Source organism: Psittacula echo (genome assembly GCF_963264785.1).
Source record: "Psittacula echo genome assembly, chromosome: 14".
NCBI lineage: Eukaryota > Metazoa > Chordata > Aves > Psittaciformes > Psittacidae > Psittacula > Psittacula echo.
This window is the reverse complement of record NC_137750.1, coordinates 3,953,084-3,975,196: the sequence shown is the minus strand read 5'-3', so window position 1 is coordinate 3,975,196 and position 22,113 is coordinate 3,953,084. Positions and strand designations below refer to the sequence as shown.

At 39.9% G+C, this 22,113-nt stretch overlaps 1 protein-coding gene across 2 annotated transcripts in view; it reads left to right on the top strand.

The window, feature by feature from the left end:
- The window catches only part of PRKCA (protein kinase C alpha), a gene marked incomplete at both ends in the record, with an annotated part of 139,982 nt that overhangs the window by 111,777 nt on the left and 6,092 nt on the right, over window positions 1-22,113 (top strand). For both annotated transcript variants that reach the window (XM_080629303.1, XM_080629302.1), the window contains 7 exons: window positions 7,820-7,963; window positions 8,703-8,876; window positions 11,727-11,818; window positions 13,416-13,478; window positions 14,004-14,142; window positions 19,980-20,060; window positions 21,442-21,549. In XM_080629303.1, coding sequence (XP_080485429.1) covers window positions 7,820-7,963; window positions 8,703-8,876; window positions 11,727-11,818; window positions 13,416-13,478; window positions 14,004-14,142; window positions 19,980-20,060; window positions 21,442-21,549 — 801 coding nt within the window. The remainder of the gene's footprint in view (window positions 1-7,819; window positions 7,964-8,702; window positions 8,877-11,726; window positions 11,819-13,415; window positions 13,479-14,003; window positions 14,143-19,979; window positions 20,061-21,441; window positions 21,550-22,113) is intronic.

Here is a 22,113-nt window from a genome sequence, read left to right as displayed (position 1 = left end):
GTAAATAAAATTTAACAAAAAGATGAATAGGGAATGAGGTTATAACCCCCCAGAATAAGCAGCTCTGAATGGCATATTGAACTATTGTCCTTTAGGAGTCTCTTACTGCCTTTATCGTAAGTGAACTCCCATTGAACGTCATGTTGAGCTTGAGAAAGTAATTTCTGCTTGGAGCAAGAAACCACACGGGGTCGGTAAAGAACGTGGAATAGCTCCCAGAGCAAGAGGCTGGCAAGCAATAGTCCATAAAGAAATGAAATCATGCAAAGTGATTGTAGGTATATATTTAGAAAGACACAAACCCGTTAAATTAAACTGCTATTTGGGTAAAATGCAGCATTCTCATACTTTACTCAAGATTTTTAACTGAAACTGATGATTTTTCCACGAATCAAAGTACTTAGTAATTTGCTGCTGTACAGGCGAGCACTGCCTCTCTACTTTTAGGTGCCGTAGGAATTCCATGATTCCCTGTCTTTCTGCCTCCGTCATGCTCATCTTTATACGCTATCTGCAGGTAATGGACCTCAGTGGAAATCTGTGAGTCACTGAGTAGAACAAGCTCATCAGTTTTGTGAGCCTGCAGGGTGTTAATAGGGGCATGGGATCCAAGTACCCAGCTCCTGCTAGGATTAGGAAGCATGACTCTGTTTTCCTAATTGCCCAGGACTCTTTGTTTGACACACCACTTCTGTTATCTGTAACCCAAATTAATTCAGGAGCACTCTGATCTCATCGTTCCTATGTGATGAGCAAAGCAGTTCAGCACAAGAGTGGGCTTCAGGAGTGGGTTTCCTGTGTTCTTCCACATGGTTTCTGCAGAAAGGCATTTCTAATCCTGTTTTTATATGGCACAATTAATTTTTTCAAGCAAATCCTTTACATGAATTTACTGTTATTAACCAAAAGGGTAAATATGGCACAAGTTCAAGGGGAGGAGGAGAGGAAATGAGGAAAAAATAAATTAAAGACATAAAATAGTCCATATTTAACTTACCAGGTAGAGTGTTATCACCCTCCCCGTTTATATTTTTGTGAAACATCCTGTTTGCCTCTATGCCTTTTTACTAGCAATGAGAATGATCAGAACTCTTTTCATAGCTACTTTTTCAATAACTACTTTAGCTTTTGAAGTAAAAAAAGCATTTCCATTTTTATATATTGCATTATGTCACAGTTCACCATAGTGACATGGCTGTCATGAAAATAAATGGTAAATGAGTGCATATAAACAGCATTCTGCTCATTTGCCTATATTCAGTGTTCTTCTTGCTGCAAGGAAGTCTTGCTAGGATGTAATTTCACCAAGGAATACATGGCTGAAAAATGATCTGTGTAAACCTTGTGAATCCTCAGTAATGCCTGTGGTCCAGCGCATCACTCCAGCACTGGTCCGTCTTGCTATATCGCAATGTTGAGTGTAGGCATTCCAGTCTGCTCCAGTCTAATCCAAGCATGCTCCTTTCTATACAGGTAAATATGTGTGGATACATTGAGTGCAATAGGTTCCTGTAATTGAGTTCATTAGTTAATTTGGGAGCAAATAAGAATCGGTAAGAGTGCACAGCAGGATGGGACAAGCCACATGTTGCTGTCTTCTTTATGCGCATTTGTTAAGCCAAGGAAAGAAGCGGAAGAGTCCAAGACTGCATCTTTTGTTCTGTTTCATGGGAAATTTGGTGCAAAAGTATCTCCCCAGATTGCTCAGCACATGTTTTGCACTGAAAAAGCTAAAATGGCCAAGGAAGTTCATTCCCCCTGTTGACTTGTAACAGCAATGACATCAGCTCAGGCTGGAGCAAGGTGTAGCGCTTGTGCCGTCCCCACCCTCATTCGAGCTGATGGGCTGCTAAATCATCCAGAGCTTAGGCTCTGACTTTCTCTTTTCTGTTGTTTCCATGACTACAAAACTCTCCACTAATGAATTATAAGCTTGCATTAGGTTATGGTAGTAAGCTTAAAACTCAGTCTAGTGAAGTATTAGATCTTGCTGGGGCTTAGAAATGGGCTTTCTCATTTCAAATTCTCAGCATCCTGATAATTAAGTTGTATAAACTAGGAAATTGATAGTCCTTCATAGCATCCATAATTACATGGAATTGAAAATGCAATAATCTAAGAAACAAGCTGCCACTATGATGGAGAGCATTTGGTGAATGGGAGGTTTTTTCCTCCAGATTTGACTTGTAATTTATTGCATTTATTTACTTTATTAAAGGCTTGCTGATAGCTCGATGTGTTGATCAAAATCCCCAGTGAGCTTTCATGACTGGAAACCTGAATAGGGCTTTTCATCCTTGCTTGAGACTTGGGTAAATTATTTCAGTTTCTCCTTTTTACATCCTTGGTATGAGTTTTGCCAGTTCTGGCAGTGACAGTATCTACAGTCCACCTGAGGTCTGAGCTGCTGTGATGCTTCTGCTGTAGAGTCCGGGTAGTGACAGACATAACCGAGCATTGGTTTCATACTTGCAGCCGAAGCCTCCTGGGCTGTAGTAGTGAAACTGGAATGTTGCTGTTCACACTGCTCTTTCCTTCCTTCTCAGCACCAATTTTGCCATTTCTTCAGGTGGTACACGGTGTTGCCTGCAGCTTTGTTACGGTTTTGGGTTAATATAAGAATTAGGAATAGAAACGTTGGGAGCAATGTGGGCTACTGTGAGATGGGTTCTTCTATCAGCCAGTAACATCTGAAGAGCGTGTTGGAGTCTATTAAAGAACTGGTGAGAACTTGTTGCAGTGTGAGAGGCTGTGATTTTGTCAGTTTTGGAGAGGAATTGGTTAAATTGTGGCAAGGGGACACAGATCTTGGGACCCCAGATAAAACCTGCCCAGTCAGGCCTTAGGCTGCTGACCCTCACACTATCAAAACTGTGATTTGTTTGGAATGGAGACTGAAGCCAGTGCTGCCCTGTTGTCGCATCCTTCATTTGCTATTTACAGCTGAATGGCAGAGCAGCCAGTGCTAGGTGGAGTCTGCTATAGAGAAGGGGAGGGGATACTGATGTGCGATGCAGAGCAGAGCTGTGAGTCTCCGAGAGGCTCCGCTGCCGGGAGCAAAGCTTTCCGTTTCTTTTCCCAGTAGGTGTCAGTGGAGTGAATCGGTAAGGATGAAATGTGGCTGTTCCCATGTAGAAGTTGTGTGTGCTGTATGTGTGTGTACCTCCACACACGGGATGGCAAGTCAGCCGCGTTGTTAAATGTTTTCTCTTTATCACTTCCTCCTCTGGAGAATTTGTTACCAGAGATCTCCCCGTTGGGCATCTTGGGCTTGCAAAGAGCGAGTTGCCTTGACAACCGAGAAGTGCATCCTTTGGTGAACCGCGGATTCCCGGCCTTTTGTTGGCTGAAATATTTTTCCATGGGAAATAATGAGGGTTTCTCCTTTCTGGAGCTGTTTGGAGGGTGCTGGTGTGTGGCAGCAGGTCTGGGCTGTTTGAACCCCGCGTTGGTTTTCCGTATGGGAACAAATCCAGTGTTAGTGAGCTGGCTGCAAGAGATAAGGAATAATGAAGGGGAGCGATACAGGGTGTTAAAGCACTAACACTATGATATGTAGCTCATTGCCCTAAAAAGACTGAAAGTAGGGATGTGGATTGGGTAGGCTGGTTTTTAAATTCATCACAAATTTTATTTATTTATATGGGAAAAATGACCAATTCAGTCCTTTATTCTGGAATCTTGAGTTTCTGAACTAGAGATAATAACCAGAAGGCAGAGGAGCCAAAGTGCAGATTTATTGTTTTGCCCTGTTAGGTTGTTTTCACAGTAAAACATCAGAAAGAAAGTTTTGAAGAGACTCAGTGAGAATTTGCAGTTGAAAATTTGATGCAATAGTAAATTACTATTCCCTAAATCACTTCTTTTGCTTCTTTGCACCACACTTCTCATTAGGTCTTGGAGAAGACTTTTTTTCCTTCTCGTATGTAGAAAAATCACTGCACTTGAATTAAATGTGCAGTAAAAAAACAGTTTTACTGCACAACCTGAAGTATCATTTCCAAAAAGCACATAGCAAATGAGAGACTGCAGCATAACACACTGTACCTTTGTAACACTCCGTGGAGGGGTGAACTTGGGCTTAATATGTAAAGTGTGTCTCACCTGTGGTTCCAGGGTAAACGAACTGGCCGGGATAAGGTGCGTCCATACCAGCGGAAGTAAGATGATGTGCATGTCTTGTTTTCTTCTTAGATTAACTCTGCTGCTACCATGCAAGCTAATTTATCTTTAACATACAGTTTTCCTGGTTGGTTTGCTGCAAGCTGGCTTCAGTGTAATAATGTTGTGGGTTTCTCAAGTATATTAAACCAAACAGTTGGAATTGGAAAATTAATCCAGGGCCTGGAATGCCATCTTCAACATCAGCAAGTTTTGATATCCGTAAAAAGTGAAGGTGGATTCAAGTAGGATTCTGCTATTTTCAACTTCAGTCATGGTACAAGAGGCAAAATATCATTGCTCTTTTCCAGTACGCTTTTATGAATCGTTTGCATTTACGTCCCTTCTGTAGCTGCAGGACTGGTTTTGCTCCAGGAATCTGGAAGAGTGTGTTGGTTGCATGGCATTTTCTCTCTGCATTATCCAAAGCATATCAGATACAAACTCATGGTACAGCTCACTGAGAGCATGTTAAAACATTTCCTGTTCTTGACCTTATGAGAATACACATGTACTGCAGCTGGCTGTGGATCCACAGAAACTGGAATATCCCCTGGGTCTCCTTATCCCTCTGTGATTGGTCATGTTGGTGAAACAGCATTCCCAGGAGCTCTGGAAATCACTTCTATCCATGATCTGCCCTGTTTTTAGTGCTTAAGTTAGCCTTAACAGAGCATAAGCCTCAAATAGATTCTTTTGCTTTCTAATAAACAGCAAAGGTCTTCGTCATGAGCAGTCGTGGATGCAGAGGTGACAGTAAATGTAATGGTGTGTGCTTTTACATGTAATTTATGTGAATTAAAATGCATCAGTAATGGAATGTTTGTCTATTATATGTATTTTTCTTGTGCTCCTCTCCCTGGCTGTATTTTAATAGTAGTTTTGAAGTACCTGAAATACCTAAGTTGTTTTTTATGTGAAAAGACAGTGTCCATGTTGAGAGATATTATTGAGGTGTTCAAAAACCTGAGGGAAATATCTGCTCAGCAAGTTATTTCCCAGGCAGGTCATAGGACGAGATTAACATTTCTCTGTATGAAGAAAGTTTGCAAGTCAACACCCTGTGTATAGCGTGTATAAGGCACAACTTTCATTCACTTTGTAGGTTTTCTGTAAAGAAAATGTTGTAGATTTGCTGGGTTTAATGTAAAGCAAGTTTAATACTTGAAGACATTTTCCTGATCCTTTAGTCATAACCAGACATCATTAGCTGAGTTTCTGGCATACTTTTGTCTTGCCTCATATTCTGCATTAAGTTCTGTAATGAAGGGCAAGGTTAAAGGCTTTCCTTATATCCATCAATGTCAGTTATTACTGATGAGTTGTGACATCTCTGCTGAGTATAGAAACTTCCATGAAGCTCATAAGAGATGTTTTGGTTTAGGGTTGTGCTTCAGGGTGAGTTGAATAACATGGAATCTACACAGCAGCTAATTCTCAAAGACAGGTAATAAGTAATAGATCTTTCAGGGTTTATTTCTGCCCCCTCACAGACTTGGTGGCACAGGTAGCATCTGTAATGGCTTCCCTATGTTTATCTAACTTTATTTCAATGCCTGTAGCCTAATTTTGCTCCAGTAGCTCTGTAAATTCTTTTAAATAGTACTAAGAAGATGACAGAGTGATATGCCTGAAGCTAAGTCATAATTGAAACACGTTGCTGTAGTGTTTTAGGAAGCTCTTAATGCATCATCTATGAAATGCTTTGATTTGGATCATTATTGTATCCTGTATTGTATTGTATCCTCCTGTTACATGCTTGCCAGTGTTGAAATTCCCACTATACTTTCAGTAGGACCTTTAGCCAGAAAGCAGTTACAGGAATTCACATCTAAATGTGAAGAACTTTTCTCAGCACGCTCATGAGCAGTGTCCTGGCTGAAGGGAAATATGGACCTTTGATAAGGGTCTGATAATTTAATAATAATGTTGTTCTGAATTACACATTTTTTGACCAAGCTGGCAACAACCTGCCCAGTGGGTTTAAAGTATAAGAAATAAAGCTGGTCTTTTCCATTCATTGCCCGATTTGGAGCTCAGTTCTTCAGTGAAAAGATGGATATTGAAATTGCTTCTTCTGTCTGAGGAGCAGGATCTTTTTTCTGAGATCCCTTATGTGACAGCATCACAAGGGCATGGCCAGCAAAACTCTTTCTTTAAACTATGTCTTCATCTTGTACAAATAAAGGATATTGGCGTTTTCCTTCTTTTTCTGTGCTGTTTTCATGCAAGCAAGTAATAATGGTGATGGAAGAAATTCCTCATTTCAAGCTGTATTGCAATTTAAAAAAGAGAGATCACAATTGCCAAAATTCATATCGCAGGTATCAGACTTTCTGCATTTATAAAGTTGAAGGAAGAATCATCCAATTTGAATATGCTTTTCAAGTGACATGTGGTTGTTCTGTCAGAGGATTACTTGGTATTACTGCCTGCAGTAGCAAAGTACTGGAGTCCATGGATCGAGTCTCCCCTTTCAGTCTTAATGGTTTTAAACTTGTCTGTGGAAGGGAAAGTTGGTATCTTCCAGTTTCCAGCGAGGCTGCCAAAGGTATACGCCAGGCCAGGCTTCTAAGATGATTTATTGCATGACTTTGAATAAACTTTGATTTCTGTGAGTTTTTTGTCTGTAAAATAGTGATAATATGCAAATACTGTACTTCTGCAGTGAGGGAAGTAGCACTCCTTAAACGTGGAGCATATATCAATGGCACAAAGTAAATTGACCATATTAAAAGTGATTTACCAGACACACTAGATAGATGGGGAGAAAATGCTTCTATCCCAAAGGCTTTACTTCTGCTGGTATATGGGATTGTTTTGAGAAAAAGAGGGATATTATGTTGTAGCCTGCATTGGCTTTTGGTGAGTCTTACTTTTTCCTCTTCTATTGACTTTGAGATTTGAAATGCAATTTACTTGAACAATGATATGGTGTCTCATATGAAATACTGAGACTGCTGTAACCTTCCACAAACCAGACTCTGTTGCTGAGGCAGAGCCTTTGTCTGTAATATTTCCCTTCCTCCCTTTTCCAGATCAACACTTGATTGAAAATCAAAGTTGATTGTGTTGCTGGTTTGAAAGTGGCCATGTTCATCTGCATTAATTCTCATGTGTGGTTTTTTTTCTAATGTAGGTAATTTTTTTAATGCATGTCAAAGATTTCCTAACTCTTGCTATGCAGTGATGTGAAGAATTACATTTTAAAAGAGAATGTCTTGCAGAGTCTGTTTATATCCTAAAATACCCTCTGTAGATCGTAGCATGACATTTTTGAAAAGCATTTTTTGTATTTCCAAACAAAAACACCAGATAAGGCTGCGTTCGGCATGAAAATGAGTGATTTCTTTTTTCCTTTGGCTTTGGTTTTTGCTTTGGTTTTGCTCTTCTAACCAGATAAGTATCTCTGCCTTTATCTGGTTATACATGAACACAGTTTCCCACTTCATTCAGTGATGTCAAAAGTATTGTTGGAATGAGTCTTTGAGGTTGTGTCTGTGTAGCTTTTGTTATGCAGCCTTTCTCCTGGGAATGCCACCTCAGATACAGTGATCTTCAGTTCTGACCTTCACCCGGTGACCTGTTCTGCCGAGGAAACTGGCTGCTCTTCTTACTTTCCTGTTTTTGTGTGTGTATGTGTGTGTATGTTCTTCAGAAAGCCAAACTTGGGCCAGCTGGTAACAAAGTCATTACTCCAACAGAAGACAGGATCTCAAGTGTGCCATCCAACAATCTGGACAGGGTGAAGCTGACAGACTTCAACTTTCTCATGGTTCTTGGAAAGGGGAGCTTTGGGAAGGTAGGAATGAATTCTCGATAACCCTTCCAATCACATTCTTCTCCTTTTTTTCCTTTTTGTCCTTGAGGAAGGATGAATTTATAGATCTGTAAGAAGCAAAATCCAGAGCCAAAAGGATGTGCGTTTTTGAGGGAGGATTTTTTAACATGGAAAAGGGTGATTCCTTAAGGACTAGCAGGCTTCAGTTATGATTGGCAGTATAAAAATAAAAGAACTCAGACTGTTGGGCAGGATGTGAGAAACATCCTTTTAGATCCTCACTCCTTGGCAGTTTCAATGAAATCAAGTCTACTTTTCTGGCTTTACCACCTAGGTCACTGCCACTTCTGGAAGTCATCAACATTGGTAAGGCTGAAGAGTGGGGGAAAACCAGGAATAGCATATATGTATTTGAAATCTGGTAGTCCAGAGAAAGGGCTGCTGGTTTTCCTCTCTATTTGAACAAGCACTTCTGTGATAAAGTGCTCTTTACCAAAGAAATCCCCAGGGACTTCACATTTTATCAGCCCTTTGGCAATGTGCCTGCGATTAACCAAAGGGGTTTGGCACAGGCTTTGTCTGAAATGACTGGTACAGCTCATTGCAGTGGGTGAGTAATGATGGTATTTTTGGAGTTTTGATCAAGTTAGACTAAACCAGTGAAAGGAAACGCTGGATTGCTGTCTATACAAATCTTTGGGCATATAAGTCACCTTCCCTCCTTGGGAAGATTTTCACCCTTTTGCCTCTCTTTGTGCAGGTGATGCTGGCAGACAGGAAGGGGACAGAGGAGCTCTATGCAATCAAAATACTGAAAAAAGATGTGGTGATTCAGGATGATGATGTTGAATGTACAATGGTTGAAAAGCGAGTCCTGGCGTTGCAAGACAAACCACTGTTCCTGACACAGCTTCACTCTTGTTTCCAAACAGTTGTACGTGAGCTCTGTCCGTCTTGCAACCCTGATGTTTTCCATACTATGTGACCATAGATTTTATCAGTTCAGTAACATTTATTATCATCCAACCTATATATCATAGATTCTCTACATAGAATTTGGTGAAGAAAGAGGGTACTGCATGTAGTTACACTTTGTGTGTTAAATACAAAACCTGGGTTTAATTACTTCTCTTCGTACAGTAATTCAAGCAGACCAGTGTGACAATTCATAAGTTAATAATGTGTGTTTTGCTAAGGCAGAGCCTTAAGCCCAGATTCCCAAAGGTTCCTAAATGCTTCTAAAGATCAGAGGATATAACTTGAAAAGTCTCAGTGGTTGTTTTTATATCATGAGGTGATAGTCATGAATCAGTGTTGATGGATTTAATTTAGTTTTCAGGCACATGAGCACAGAGGGAAAACACTGGGGTTTTTTCCTTCCTTCTTTATGAATATTTGAAGTAGACATTGCCCCACCACACTGCAAAACATCTCCCAGGGACAGACTGCAGGATGGATGTGAGGGTCCAGCAGCACCATGCCGGTCTGTTGGATGACATGGAAAGCTGCGTGGTAGAGAGTTGGCATTTAGTGTGCTTTTGATTTCCGGTGTGGGCATGGATACACACCCCACCACTAGAGAACTGGCTGCAAATGTTCCAGACTGCATAGAAGTCTTTATTCACAAGAAATCGAGGCTCTTCTTGTCTCACTTGTAGCCATCTTATGACAGTGGCGTTGAACTGGTGCCTCAGGGCTGTGCTGTCACTTGATGGGGTGATGGAAGGACACATGTTGTTTTTCCACTTGAATATTCCTTATCTTTTACCTCTTACATTGTTGATGGTTTTTAATCTAAAAGCAAATGGAAAAGCAACAGACAGTTAGTTTGGATTAATAACATTGTAATGTTCCACAAGCAAGCCACGTCATCCCGTCACCATTTCATAGCATAATTGTCTGTGTTGTTAGAGGCATTTTCAAACTCTCTTTAATGTCTACAAATCTCTGAGCAGAAAATGGCCTGAATGCAGCAGATTTGCAGACATAATTAATCACAATAAAACATGAATGTGGGAACTATTGCACTTGGTAATTCTTGCTTGCTTCTATTTTTCCTGCCTCTACTTACAGTATGAAGATACTTCTAAGAAGTCCTAGTCAGAAATAGACCTATATATATCTCCCTCTAGTTCTATATATAACCTTATTAGTAGCCAAAAAGCTACTATTATTTGCATCAGTAAATGAAAAAATCACTTTTGTTTGGTCGCATTTTTCTTTTGAGCAACTGTATTTGAAACGTTAAATCTTAAAAGTATAAATGTCTGGTGTTTTCTGGCCAAGGGGAATGGAGGAAAAAAATTGGGGTTTTAGTATTGACAGTATCATTTTTTGCCTTCCATGTACAAGAGCAGTGGGGCTGCATAAGGCCTACATAATCATTAACACCTTTGCCTAATGTACTTCATGTTTTCCAAACCATTGAGTAGTTCGCACTTGGTGTTATGAAATATTCTGGAGGCTTAATATTAGCTGTAAAAATGAGAAATTGTGTGTGAAGGAAAAGGCATAAACTGTGGTCATAGGACAATTGATAATTTTGGTTAGTGCTTGTAGATGCAGGCTCCTATTTAGCAATAACACAGTTCATACAAAAATCTGCATTTTATCCATCAGATCTAGCCAATGAAACACTTTGCCTGTGGCTTGTCTGTTGGACCCAGCTTAGGAAATCACAGTTTTGAAATGTATGTTAATCATCTGAAATCCCAGTTACTGGATGATGGGAGACTTTCAATTAATGAAGGGAAGAGATTGAACTAAAGCTTCTTACTAATGAATCTCTTTCCCATCAGAATATTGGATCCAGACTTTCCTACAAATACTTCAGGATAGTGATTCTGTCCAAAATAGCTGAAGGGAAATGAGAGGAAGCCAACAATCTGTCTTCCATAAGTGGGAGGAAGACTGTTAATGTATCTCATCTGCTGTCAGGATCATGGTATAACTGCAGAGGGTAACGTTAGGTGGTCAGAATCACCCACTCTAAATCACACATGTTTGTAAACAATGTAATCTCACAAAGTCACTTGGAAAAGCTCAGTTTTAGTCCTCTGAAAGCTGGTGAATAGACCTGCTGCTTGAAATCTTACTGTCTGAAGGTCACTGGGGGAAAATATGACTGAAGTGCACTCAAATACGTTATGGTTGTGTTTGATTTGAGATACCTGGATACAGCCTTTAAAAGCTCTCCCTGTGCAAGAAAAGTCTCCCTCCTCAATACTTTACTGCCATATTCCTCTAGCTGAAATATGTGCCTGCAAGAGATTAATATAAGAGTCACTTGTACAGGTTCCAGATACTTCTGTAAACCCTACACAACTTTCTTCTTGCCTCTTTTTAATCATAAAAGAAGTATATTTGAATACCTCCCATCTTCAAAAGGAAAACTTATTAGGATGGATTAGAAATGGCCTCGAAGCAAGAATTTTCAACCATCCTTAATTTTTTTTATATATCTATTTATTTTTAGAGAGTCAGATTTTTCATACAGAGCTGCATGTGAGTAGTTATGGGAACCACTGTAGACTAGTATTATGTAAAAGTACATCTCTGAAATTGGCAAAGCAAGACAGATCTCATCAGTCCATATACTCTTGCTGGTTTTACAAGACATTCCGCTTCCATTTCCTGACCTATCAAGTTTGCCAGAATGTACAACCAGTCCTAATAATCATATAAAGCGTTAGAATGACATATTAGTGACTTTTTTTTTGCTGATTAATGCATATCTAATATTTTCTGTAATGTATTTATGTGCATCTTTAATACTTTATCCTAGGACCGTCTCTATTTTGTTATGGAGTATGTGAATGGTGGTGATCTCATGTATCACATTCAGCAAGTAGGAAAATTTAAGGAGCCACAAGCAGTGTGAGTGTTCATGTTTATATATTTAAATCGTGTCATCATCTTAATTCTACACTGTAAGAGGATTAGGTTTCTTCTGCCTTCCAGGTTCAGTATGAAGTCAAGGTTGGCCTTTTTGGATTGTGTTTTTTAGGCCCAAAAGCTGAAGTTTATGTTAAAAATTGCACACATAGACCAAGGTTAGCTGTGCCTTTCTATTGAAAAATAGAGCACGAGCAAAGGCATGCGATGCCTGCTTTAAAAGTGACAAGAATTTAAACAAGGCATCAGGAAATTAAAGATGTTACTTGTTATGCTGGTGTTGTTTTTAAAGGCGAATATAAAAATGAAGTGATTAGAACATTTCAGACTGAATTAATGTTACAGGGAAAGGCAATACAAATAGACTCAGGACTTCAGTATAAATCATAGTTTATACAAGATAAATTCAATGTATAGCTTGTGAGAATATCTGTGATGTTATTATGGAAGGAGTTTTGTGAGGAGCTAATAAATGATTAGAAGTTGTTTATAGACATGATCCGTTTTAGGTAATTGTACATTTGGCTTATCAGTGAGCAACTGATAATGATCTGTAGCATATCAGATGTGAATACATCCATCAGTACCATTTTAGTCATGCTTCTATCATCTCATCATCATTTATTAGTGTTTCATAAATCATTTATCAGTGAAACTTTAAAGTCAAGTGTGACCAACTGTTTCAAGAATTAAGCTGAAATAATTTCTCATTTTGATTTAAGTAATCTGTGCTTCTTTAAATGAGAGGCCTTCTAAATATAAGTATCTGAGATAGAGAACAAGATTTCACAACTTGCTGAATAAAAACTAGAAGGTGTCAGATCCTCCTTGACTCCCAACTAATGTAACTTGCCAACACCCATTGAAAGCTAATGGTACTTTATGACAGCTTATGCCTGTGGAGCATCTTCCAGCACACGCGTTCACAAACACCTCTGATAAGTGTTTGAGCTGAGCTTCCCTTTCCCTTATGCTAGCCTAAAAATTAATCTCATCTTTAAATAATCCTCTTGCATATAATTTGCACGGTTCCACAGCAACTGGCTTCAAACATCCATCAATGTTACATATCTTTTAACTGCATTCAGCAATTATAGTTCATATGGTAATCAGTTTAATTAGCTTTATGTAATTAATCTATTAACAGCCTGTATAAAGGAATACCATTTCTGCAGATTATTTCAGGGCATATGAATTGCGATGTAAATTGAGCAGCATCCTGCATTCAGCCTTGATATGTGATTAAAGATGACCTTTGCAGGCAGTTAGATCAAAGCAGTAAAATGCTGTGCTCCTGCACCATTTTCTTGTGGTCTGGGGAGATATTTTCATACTTTTTTCTAAATTCTACATTATTTTATCATCAAATACTCAAAATGTTTCTGTTAAAGTCAAATTGAAGTATTTTTTATGTCATCCGCCTGCAATATGTATTTTTATACTTTAGATCTATACCGCATGTATATTACATACTTTATATGCTATTATACCATCATTCTTGACCATGATGCATTTCCAGAATATTTTGCCTGAAGGAAATCATGAGGCAATAAGAAATCTGTTGGGTTTTTTCATACAGGTTCTATGCAGCTGAGATCTCAATTGGGTTATTCTTTCTCCATAACAGAGGGATTATTTATAGGTGAGTATAATCTGACATAAATCATTTCCGAGCTGAATTTCTGAACAGAAAGGATCAGTTTCTTTAACATTTCAGTGCATTTTTAAAGCCTTTTTTATAAGAAGGAATCACTGCAGTGTTCTTTTTGTTGTGTTACTGCTTGACCTGAGCTTTTCCAACATCTGTGCTCTGCCCAACGCAAATGAAAACTCTTGAAAATGAAAAACATTATGTTGTGCATGATGTTGTGTCAACATGTGTGATGTTGAACAGTTTCACACCCTCAGAAGTCTCAGTGTGAGTGTGCTCGTGGTCATACACAGCCATCTCTTCATTGATTTTCCATTTTCAGGGCTTATGGTCATTCTTATGTGTGTGCAGTGCAGTGCCCTGCTCCCTCCAGGCTGTAGACTGCTGTGCATGTGCACCCCTGTTCCCTCCACCCCTCAGAAGATCCTCACATGTTCCTCACCTAGACTCAGAAGCAGATAAGTTGGCCCTAGTTGATCCTAAACATTAACATTAAATTACTGTGATTCTTCATAGAGATCTGAAATTAGATAATGTGATGTTGGATTCAGAAGGACACATTAAAATTGCTGATTTTGGAATGTGCAAAGAACATATGTTAGATGGAGTAACAACCAGGACCTTCTGTGGCACTCCAGACTACATTGCACCAGAGGTAAATATTCACCATTTCAAGACCCTTTTAGTTTCTCAGATGAAAATTGTCCCTACATGCATTTCACACCACCAAGTTCGGGTTGCTGTAACTCTGGACACTCTGTGGCTGGTACCATTTCTACTTCTGCAGGTATATCGAATAACTTTGTGAATTAATATTATCAATAAGACTTCACTGTTCTAAAAAATACCTAATTGATTGAAAATCTGACTTTTTGTTAAATCAGAGCTTCAGATTTTGTTGCTGAGGTTGTTGATGAGGTCAGCACACATTTTATTGGGAGCAAACACAGCTTCTTTAATGTATTTTTCCCTACAGCTGCCCAAATCCCTCATTTAAAGGGTTGTTTGGCATTTTCAGGACATCACAAACTATTTGTTCATTTTTGGGAGGGGGACTCATGAGGTCTTGAAGCCTTTACTGACCTCCCTGCAAAATTAGTTTGTCTTTTCCAGTCCATGTCTTACAAATGGTACACAGGTATCATGAGTTAGTGCTCTTGATCTCAGGAAGGCTCCGGTCATTGAAAGCCTGAACAAAGCTAGAAGATAAATCAGGGCTTGAATGGAGTTGACATAAGAAATCCATAATTTGCCTTGAGTTTTGTGTGACTTGGTGATCCTTGTGCTGCATTCAAGCCGCTAAAAATCACATTCAAACCTGAACATAACTGAAATGGGTCCGAAGTGAAAATCTGATGGTGAGAAGCGCAGTTCTCATTTCAAGCGCTGTGATCAATATGAGCTTAGGGTTAAGATTTTGAGTCTGGATATGATTTGTGTTTTAATAGTTTAGGTATAAAACATTAAAAACAAGCACATGTGGTGATTTGGAAATGATTCAAATATATGAATATTGAAATCTGGTGTTTGGCCATACTGAGCTTTCAAGAGTCTTGATTTGTTTGGCTGCAAATTCAGTGCAAGAGGCTGGATCCTCATCCAAGATACTCAGTTTTTTCACTGAGTGCTGGGCAAGAGGCAGCTCTGGCTGGAACATTTCTGGCTGTAATTGAATGTTTGTTGGAATATGGAAGATTTATACACAGACAAGTAAATTAGTATCTAAGGTGAATTTTGTCATTTCTGTGAAACCGGGATGAAAAATAGTTTGGTTTTTTCCACTTGCTTATTTACGCTTTTCAGAGTGAAATATTATGTATTCTAAAACCTCGTTTCTCCCAAATTGCTGTTGCTTGCATAAGGATATCAGAACAACCAAAGCAGTATTTCATTTATTTCATTTTCGCCTGTCAAAACAGAAATGAAGCCAATATTACAAATTAAAAAGTGTCCTTTCTGTGGCAATAGTCTTGTGCCAGATAATACCAAAGAATGTGTTGTCTGTGCCAAAATGCTCAATATGGGTCAGCGTTGGAATGATTTATTTCACTTTGTTGGGAAATATCATATAAAGAAATAAACCTTTGACCAAAACATTCACTAACTGGGAGGAAATCAGTCTTTCTATTACGTTACAAACAGATAGACTTCTTTTTCTTTAGTTGGCTGATATTCTTTCATTTCTGAACACATTATTGTGCCTGACAAATTGCTAACTAGGTCTGTGGTAAAAGTAGAGTTCATGTGTTGCTTGCAGGAGCACTTCAGCATGTTTCCATGGGCTTAAATTTATAATAGGTTATAATGAGGAGGCATTTGCACGGTACCATTCCCTGCTGAGTGGAGATAAATGAGCTAAATCTAAATGAACCAGTGAAGGTATCTAAAGTAGACTTGTCCTGTGAGTGTGTTGCACTCAGAGGTACAGAATTAGCTCTTTTCATTAGTATCTGGGAAATAATGTGGCAGCGGTAGGGACTGGAGGAGCTCATGCTGCCTCTATATGAATTATACACAGACACAGTTCAGAGACAGCGTGGCTGGAAGGACCATACAGGGGCATCTCAGCTGGCTTCACATGTACAGTCTCCAGACAGAAAAGCAGAGGAATGTGGTGTTGCATTCAGCAAAGTGGACTTGCACACTTTGAAGTACTGTAAAATAATATTTTCCTTTTTAATGACTGGGGAAGTTTGCATTTGTTGGTACTTATCTGTGCGGCACACTGGAATTAATATTCGTTTTGTTACGCTATGCAATTCGAGAGATGTGCAGACGTTAAACTGTGCAGGAATCCCAGGTCTGACCACTTCTGTCAGGCCGAAAGTGGTTATTTCTTTATTGACGTGCTGAACTGAAATATTTATGGTTGGAGTGATAAAATAGCTGTGAAATCAATTAAGTCTCTGTATTTCCTTGACCAGTCAAGAGAGACAGAAGGAGATGGATGCCAAAAGGATTAGCTGGAAGGGACTCTGCCAGCACAGCCTGTGGTGTGGCGCTGAACCATCAGCATCTCTGCAGCAGCTGGGGCACTGATTTTGACTTTACAAAGAACTTAAATTAAAACCCCAGTTTCCCTTCTCCTCCATCTCATAGCCCCAAAGTCTTAAGCTCTGACTTGCATTTGCCAGGATGCTGGGAGGCTGATAGGTATTACAAAGGTTTGGGGAGCATACCTTTGACTGTTTCTTGTGCTAGTAATATTTATTCTTTTAATAACTGAGTTTTAACTTCCCCAGTAGACATTAGGTGTGTTCACACAAGGCATTCTCTTGCCTCTGGGATATAATCTTTTCATCCCAACTGGCTACCAGCTGCAAGCTGCATTGATCTAAACATTCCTACAAATTGCTGGTATTAATCTCTGTGTCCTGCTCTTAACTGTGCCTTCCTTGGAGGAAAAACAGAAAATAAAAAGGAAAAAAGCAGTCCTCATTCCTCTGCCAGTTTGGCTTCATGAAAGCAATTCCTCCTGAGCTCTCAAATCCACAGATCCTGGGAAGGCAGAGCTCTTTAATAGATAGGTAAAGTGGGACGTGTGACATGGAAAAGGAGGTGAAAAAGGCAGTAATTTAAATTAATGATGGAGAAGGAGGGGAAGCATCCTGTCAACTTCCCACTCCTCCATTTCTAGACAACTGAACTCCCTCACTGCTCTGGGTCTGCTCTGCACACTGCGCTGAGACCGGAGGTCATGTTCATGTACCCCTATTTGTTCTAACAGGTCTCAAAGTTATTCCATGAAGATAGGATTCTTTTGGCAGCTGCTGCAAAGCCAGTGATGGCTCTGAGTGCAGCAGCTGGGAGGTAATACGTGATGATTTCTGGATGAGGAGAAGGGAACTACTGCAAATGTGACATTTAGAATTTGCTGACTTTGTACCAGTGCATGTTTGACTGTGTACTGAAAACTCCTCTACTTCCTCCCACATGTAACTCCTTCCTTGAAGTGAGCGTTCTTTCCTCTCATTTACATTTCCAATTAACACTTTGAATAGCTCCCAGTATTATGAATAAGCACCAGTTCCCATGCACGACATGCAGGTTGGTGAATGAACATGGCAGATGGCTTTTGTGTGTTTCACTTGTGTCATATCCTTGCCAGGACAAAGCTGGTGATTCAAATTGGGTGTGTTTGATTAGGATTAGAGGAAAGAGACTTCCAGTGCACAGCAGCAGACATGGACAGTACCACCTTTTCCTACCGCAGTAGGTTCAGTGACAAAACTGTCTTCATTGCATTTGCAGTGGCACCTTTCCAGCCTTGATGTCCGTATTTATTTCTCAATCCCACTCTTTCATCATGCAGCTGGTTCAGGCGAGGGAAGTGTGTGCCAGCTCAGAGGAGGCACTGGTCTGTTTGTTAGATGCTTCAGCTGATGTTGACATGTGGCATCAAATAGGACACAAATTTTAGTGACTCTGAACATATGTTAGGTTAAATGTAGGAGCTTTTTCATGTTGATTCTGTCTCTCTCAATGATTCTGCTTGATATTCTCTCGCACAGGCAGATTTAATTAGGTCAGATTACATTTGCTGATGACAATGCTATTCAGAGAACAGCCTAATCTTGACTCACCTCTTGCTGGATAAACAAACACCGAGTCCATGCTTTGTCACATCTTCAATGTTACGACATTGTGTTGCCATATTTAAAAGATTTCCTCTCCTCAATAATCCCATCAAACTCTGTCACAGTAGGAAGAGGAGCAGACTGCTCCTGCACAGACCCGACTGTTGGCTTGGGAACTGTGGTGATGTAGCAGCATTTTCTTTCTCACTGCTGTGGGTCCATCTTTTTCTCATTTGCTGATTGAAATAAACTGTTCCTATCAAAACCACTTTCCCCAAGTGCACTTATGGTACAAAATGTTCTGCCTTGATAAATTAATGACCTTCTGAAAAATATCCCTTTTATTTGATAAAATGCTCATTTCCGTAAAGCTTGGAGAGATTGTCAGAGAAGGGCTGAGGATAAAATGGGGTTTATCATTTTCTGGGTATAAAGACCAGTCTTTTTTCTGGATAAGATTTTGAAAGTATTTGGTCCTTCAAGAAGCACCACTGATTCCAGCTGGCCTCTGGGAACTTACTGGTGATAGAAATTGAAGGGAGAGTAACCAAGTATGTGAACCACAATAATATTAAATGAATGTCCCAAATATATATTTTAAAGCCCATATTACTGCCAAAAGACAAGTAATAAAGATTGCCTTTATGTAGGACCTTCCACCCGGGAATCTTGTTATTACCTCTGGTTGTGTAATGTATTTCAAAGTACAATTGATTTTGAAATGCTTTGCTTAGAAACATAGCAGTAATTTTTAATTCATGTGCTGCTGTTTTCCCCAGGAAGAACATATATTCTCCCAGAGACTGTAATTTTATTTAGTAGCCCGGCAGTCCTGCTTTATTGAACTGGTGACTCACTGTTTTCCTGAGAAACTATAGAACTTGCCAGTTTAACTTCTCTTGCAGACAACTAAAAAGTCTAGGATATGTGATGTGTGTCTTAGCAATTCGTTTCATAAAGAATAAAAAAGCATGTAAACAGGGAAATAAATGCAAGCCCATCTGCAGTCACAACTGCCTCAGTCCTCTGCTTACTCTAGAGGAGCAGTGGTGCTGGGGTTGGAGGCTGTGATACTGCCGTGTCCATTGTGGATGGACAGTGGTCAGGACATCCTGCATCTCTTCATGATTCACAGTATCCCTTCACAGTGGTTTAGAAAGAGAGCTAAGAGAAATCTGCACCTCAGAACTCCTCTCTAGCATGCCCAGTGCATCTCTTAAATAAATCAACACTCACTTCTGAAGACAATGACATGAGGGGACCTGCGTGCTCTTGGCACTCGCAGCTTTTCAGTGTGTCAGAAGTCAATTTGTGCTTCAATTTGAGGCAGATGTGAACCCAGAGGATGCAAAATACTTGATAGTTCCATTAGGCTGAACAGCAGAAACCCCTTTCTTTTTGGTGTTGCTGGTATCTAGCTTTGTACTGAGTATTTTAATCATGCAACTTGGGAAAATGTAACTGAGCTCTTCAGGGCTTTGCTCTTTTCTTAAATTTGGATCCCTTTTACAGCAGAACAAAAATATGAATATTGAAAAGAAGGGCTTAATTATTGATAGCCTGTAAGTTAAGTGAGTCTCCTGATTTCAAGCTGTGACACTAATGGATGGATAATACTTTTGCCTTGTCTCCTATACCGTGCTGCTATACTTCCTCCTTTGCCTTCAAGTGCACATCTCAGGGTCTCCCAAGAGCCACATTTCCCAGGATATCAGAGCACCAAAACGTGCGGGTGGATTTACAGAACAATCCAACTCCGACTGAAACCAGTGATTACCCGGAGTGAGGATGTCAGGATTGGTGTTCTGGGCCCTTTGAAGGAAATATGTTTGTCTCTGCACGTCTCTATCTAATATGTCACTGGGTGTTGGTTAACATAGGGGTTTTTCTTTGGTTTGTTTTTGTGATAATACAGATTATTGCTTACCAGCCCTATGGGAAGTCTGTGGATTGGTGGGCATATGGAGTGCTGCTCTATGAGATGTTGGCTGGCCAGGTAAGAGTTATCCTCCCATGCTCACTGTGACTTCTTCCTGCGGCTGCTCTCTTTCAAGGCTCCCTAAAAGCCTAGACCATTAGAGGACAGGACTGGGGCATTTCGTACATTATCCTTCTACTCTTGACTGACTGAACTGAGGATGTATTTATGCTTTAAGCGTTTTACATTGCACCCACATAATCAAGCACTGCCTTTGAATACGGCTTCTTTGTACTGTAATAATGTTATAAATAGCCATCTTCAAAATTGAATGGGAGACACTTGAGCAGAAAAATGCGTGTCAAATTGAAGAAATGCCATTTAGTAGTTTGAAACCACAGGGAAACATTATGAGAGTGTGTACATGCTCTGCATTGCAGTTAAGTCACAATAATACAGTTTTGTATTGTATGTAATAGTGGTAAAGTAGGGGTCTCGCTACTTGAAATGTGCTCAACTACAGACCCCTTATTCTGCACAGTTAATGAGATGCTGCTCTCTGAGTCACTCAAGTAGAAAAGCAACACTGTACAGCAGTAAATGGCAGATAACTACCAACTTTAAGGATTCTATTAGTCTTGAGTTGGAAAACATTTCTGCAGTTGGCTTTCAATGGGTGTTAGCTAGAGGCATGCATTTCCTAAGCTTAAAACATACATTTTTAACAAGTGCCTTTAATAGTTTCTCTGCTAAATTCCAGTTGGCATTTTTAAAGTTTCTAAAGTGTAGCAGTTGTGGTTGTTAACATTTACAGTCCGCACTGCAAATATTAGGCATCTGAATGCTTTTCAGAAAATGAGATTTACCATTAGCTGAGTCTTGCTCCTGGTCTCTCCCCCATGGGCACTTTCTTCAGCACCTATATTTAAACATAAAATGCAGCCCTTTCTTGTGATTAGTTTCCCTTTCGCAAAAGCAGAGCATGTTTTATGAAACAGACTGGAGCATAACTGGAATCAAGTGGGGAATGGATCAAGGTAATTAAAAGTTAGTCTCCAGACTTCACCCTTTTAAAGTATTTTGACTGTTCAGTGCACAATAGCTTTAAAAACTGATCAAAGATGAACGCACAGATAATCCTGCACACATTTCATTAACCTGGCTGCTGTGTGGGGGCAGAAATGAACTTTCCTCCTCAATTTCTACCTGAGACTGATAAACACTTCTGGGTCAGAAGATACCCCAGCTGCAGATAGCGGGGAGTTTGGTGTGTATTCCTGGGTAAGGACCACTGCTGTGTGCTGATCTCTTTGGGCATCTGTGATTGACAGGAGGCAGGTTGCTAGGCTGGATGCACCCTTGTTTGACCCAGTGTGGCCCCAGGATTGTCATGCCGTTTTGTAAAAAGTGGAGGATTATTAATAAAAGGAAATAACTTGCTGTGATTTTTTTTCAACAGCCTCCATTTGATGGAGAAGATGAAGATGAGCTTTTCCAGTCCATAATGGAGCACAATGTTTCCTATCCAAAGTCACTGTCCAAAGAAGCTGTCTCCATCTGCAAGGGGGTGAGATAGATGCTTTTTTATCTTTCAGTTCCTTTTTGGCAATCCTTGTGAATAACTAAATTTGCCTGGCTTTGATAAGGCACTGCTGATTTTTAAGTGCAACTTCTGTCAGGCAGTGCTGAGCTAAATTGTCATGAAGCGCCAGTCGCTTGGTGTCACTGGTGAGTATTGAGCTCTTCCTGTGTTGCAGCTTTTTTATGGTAAGAGCAAATGTCAGGACCAGTAGGTGCCAAATCCAAAATCCAAATCCAAAGCAGAATTTATAAACCAAATCCAAAGCTGGAATATCTCCACCCACCTCACCTCTCAGCCCTCTGCAGCACAAGCCCGGTTTTGCCAGTGAGATCCAAGCTTGGATGAATACCAGATAGTCCAGCGAGTCTTCGGCCCAGTGTGCCCAATGGCAGCAGCAGAGCTAAAGAGTTAATAAGAATAATTTTTAAATGTAAGTAAAGGTGAGCTTATGTGAAAGTCTTCAGTGTAAATGCAACAAAACCCTGGGGAAATCCTGACCCACCATGGGGAAATCCTGACCCAGTGGTAACCTGTGTGGCCTAAAATTGA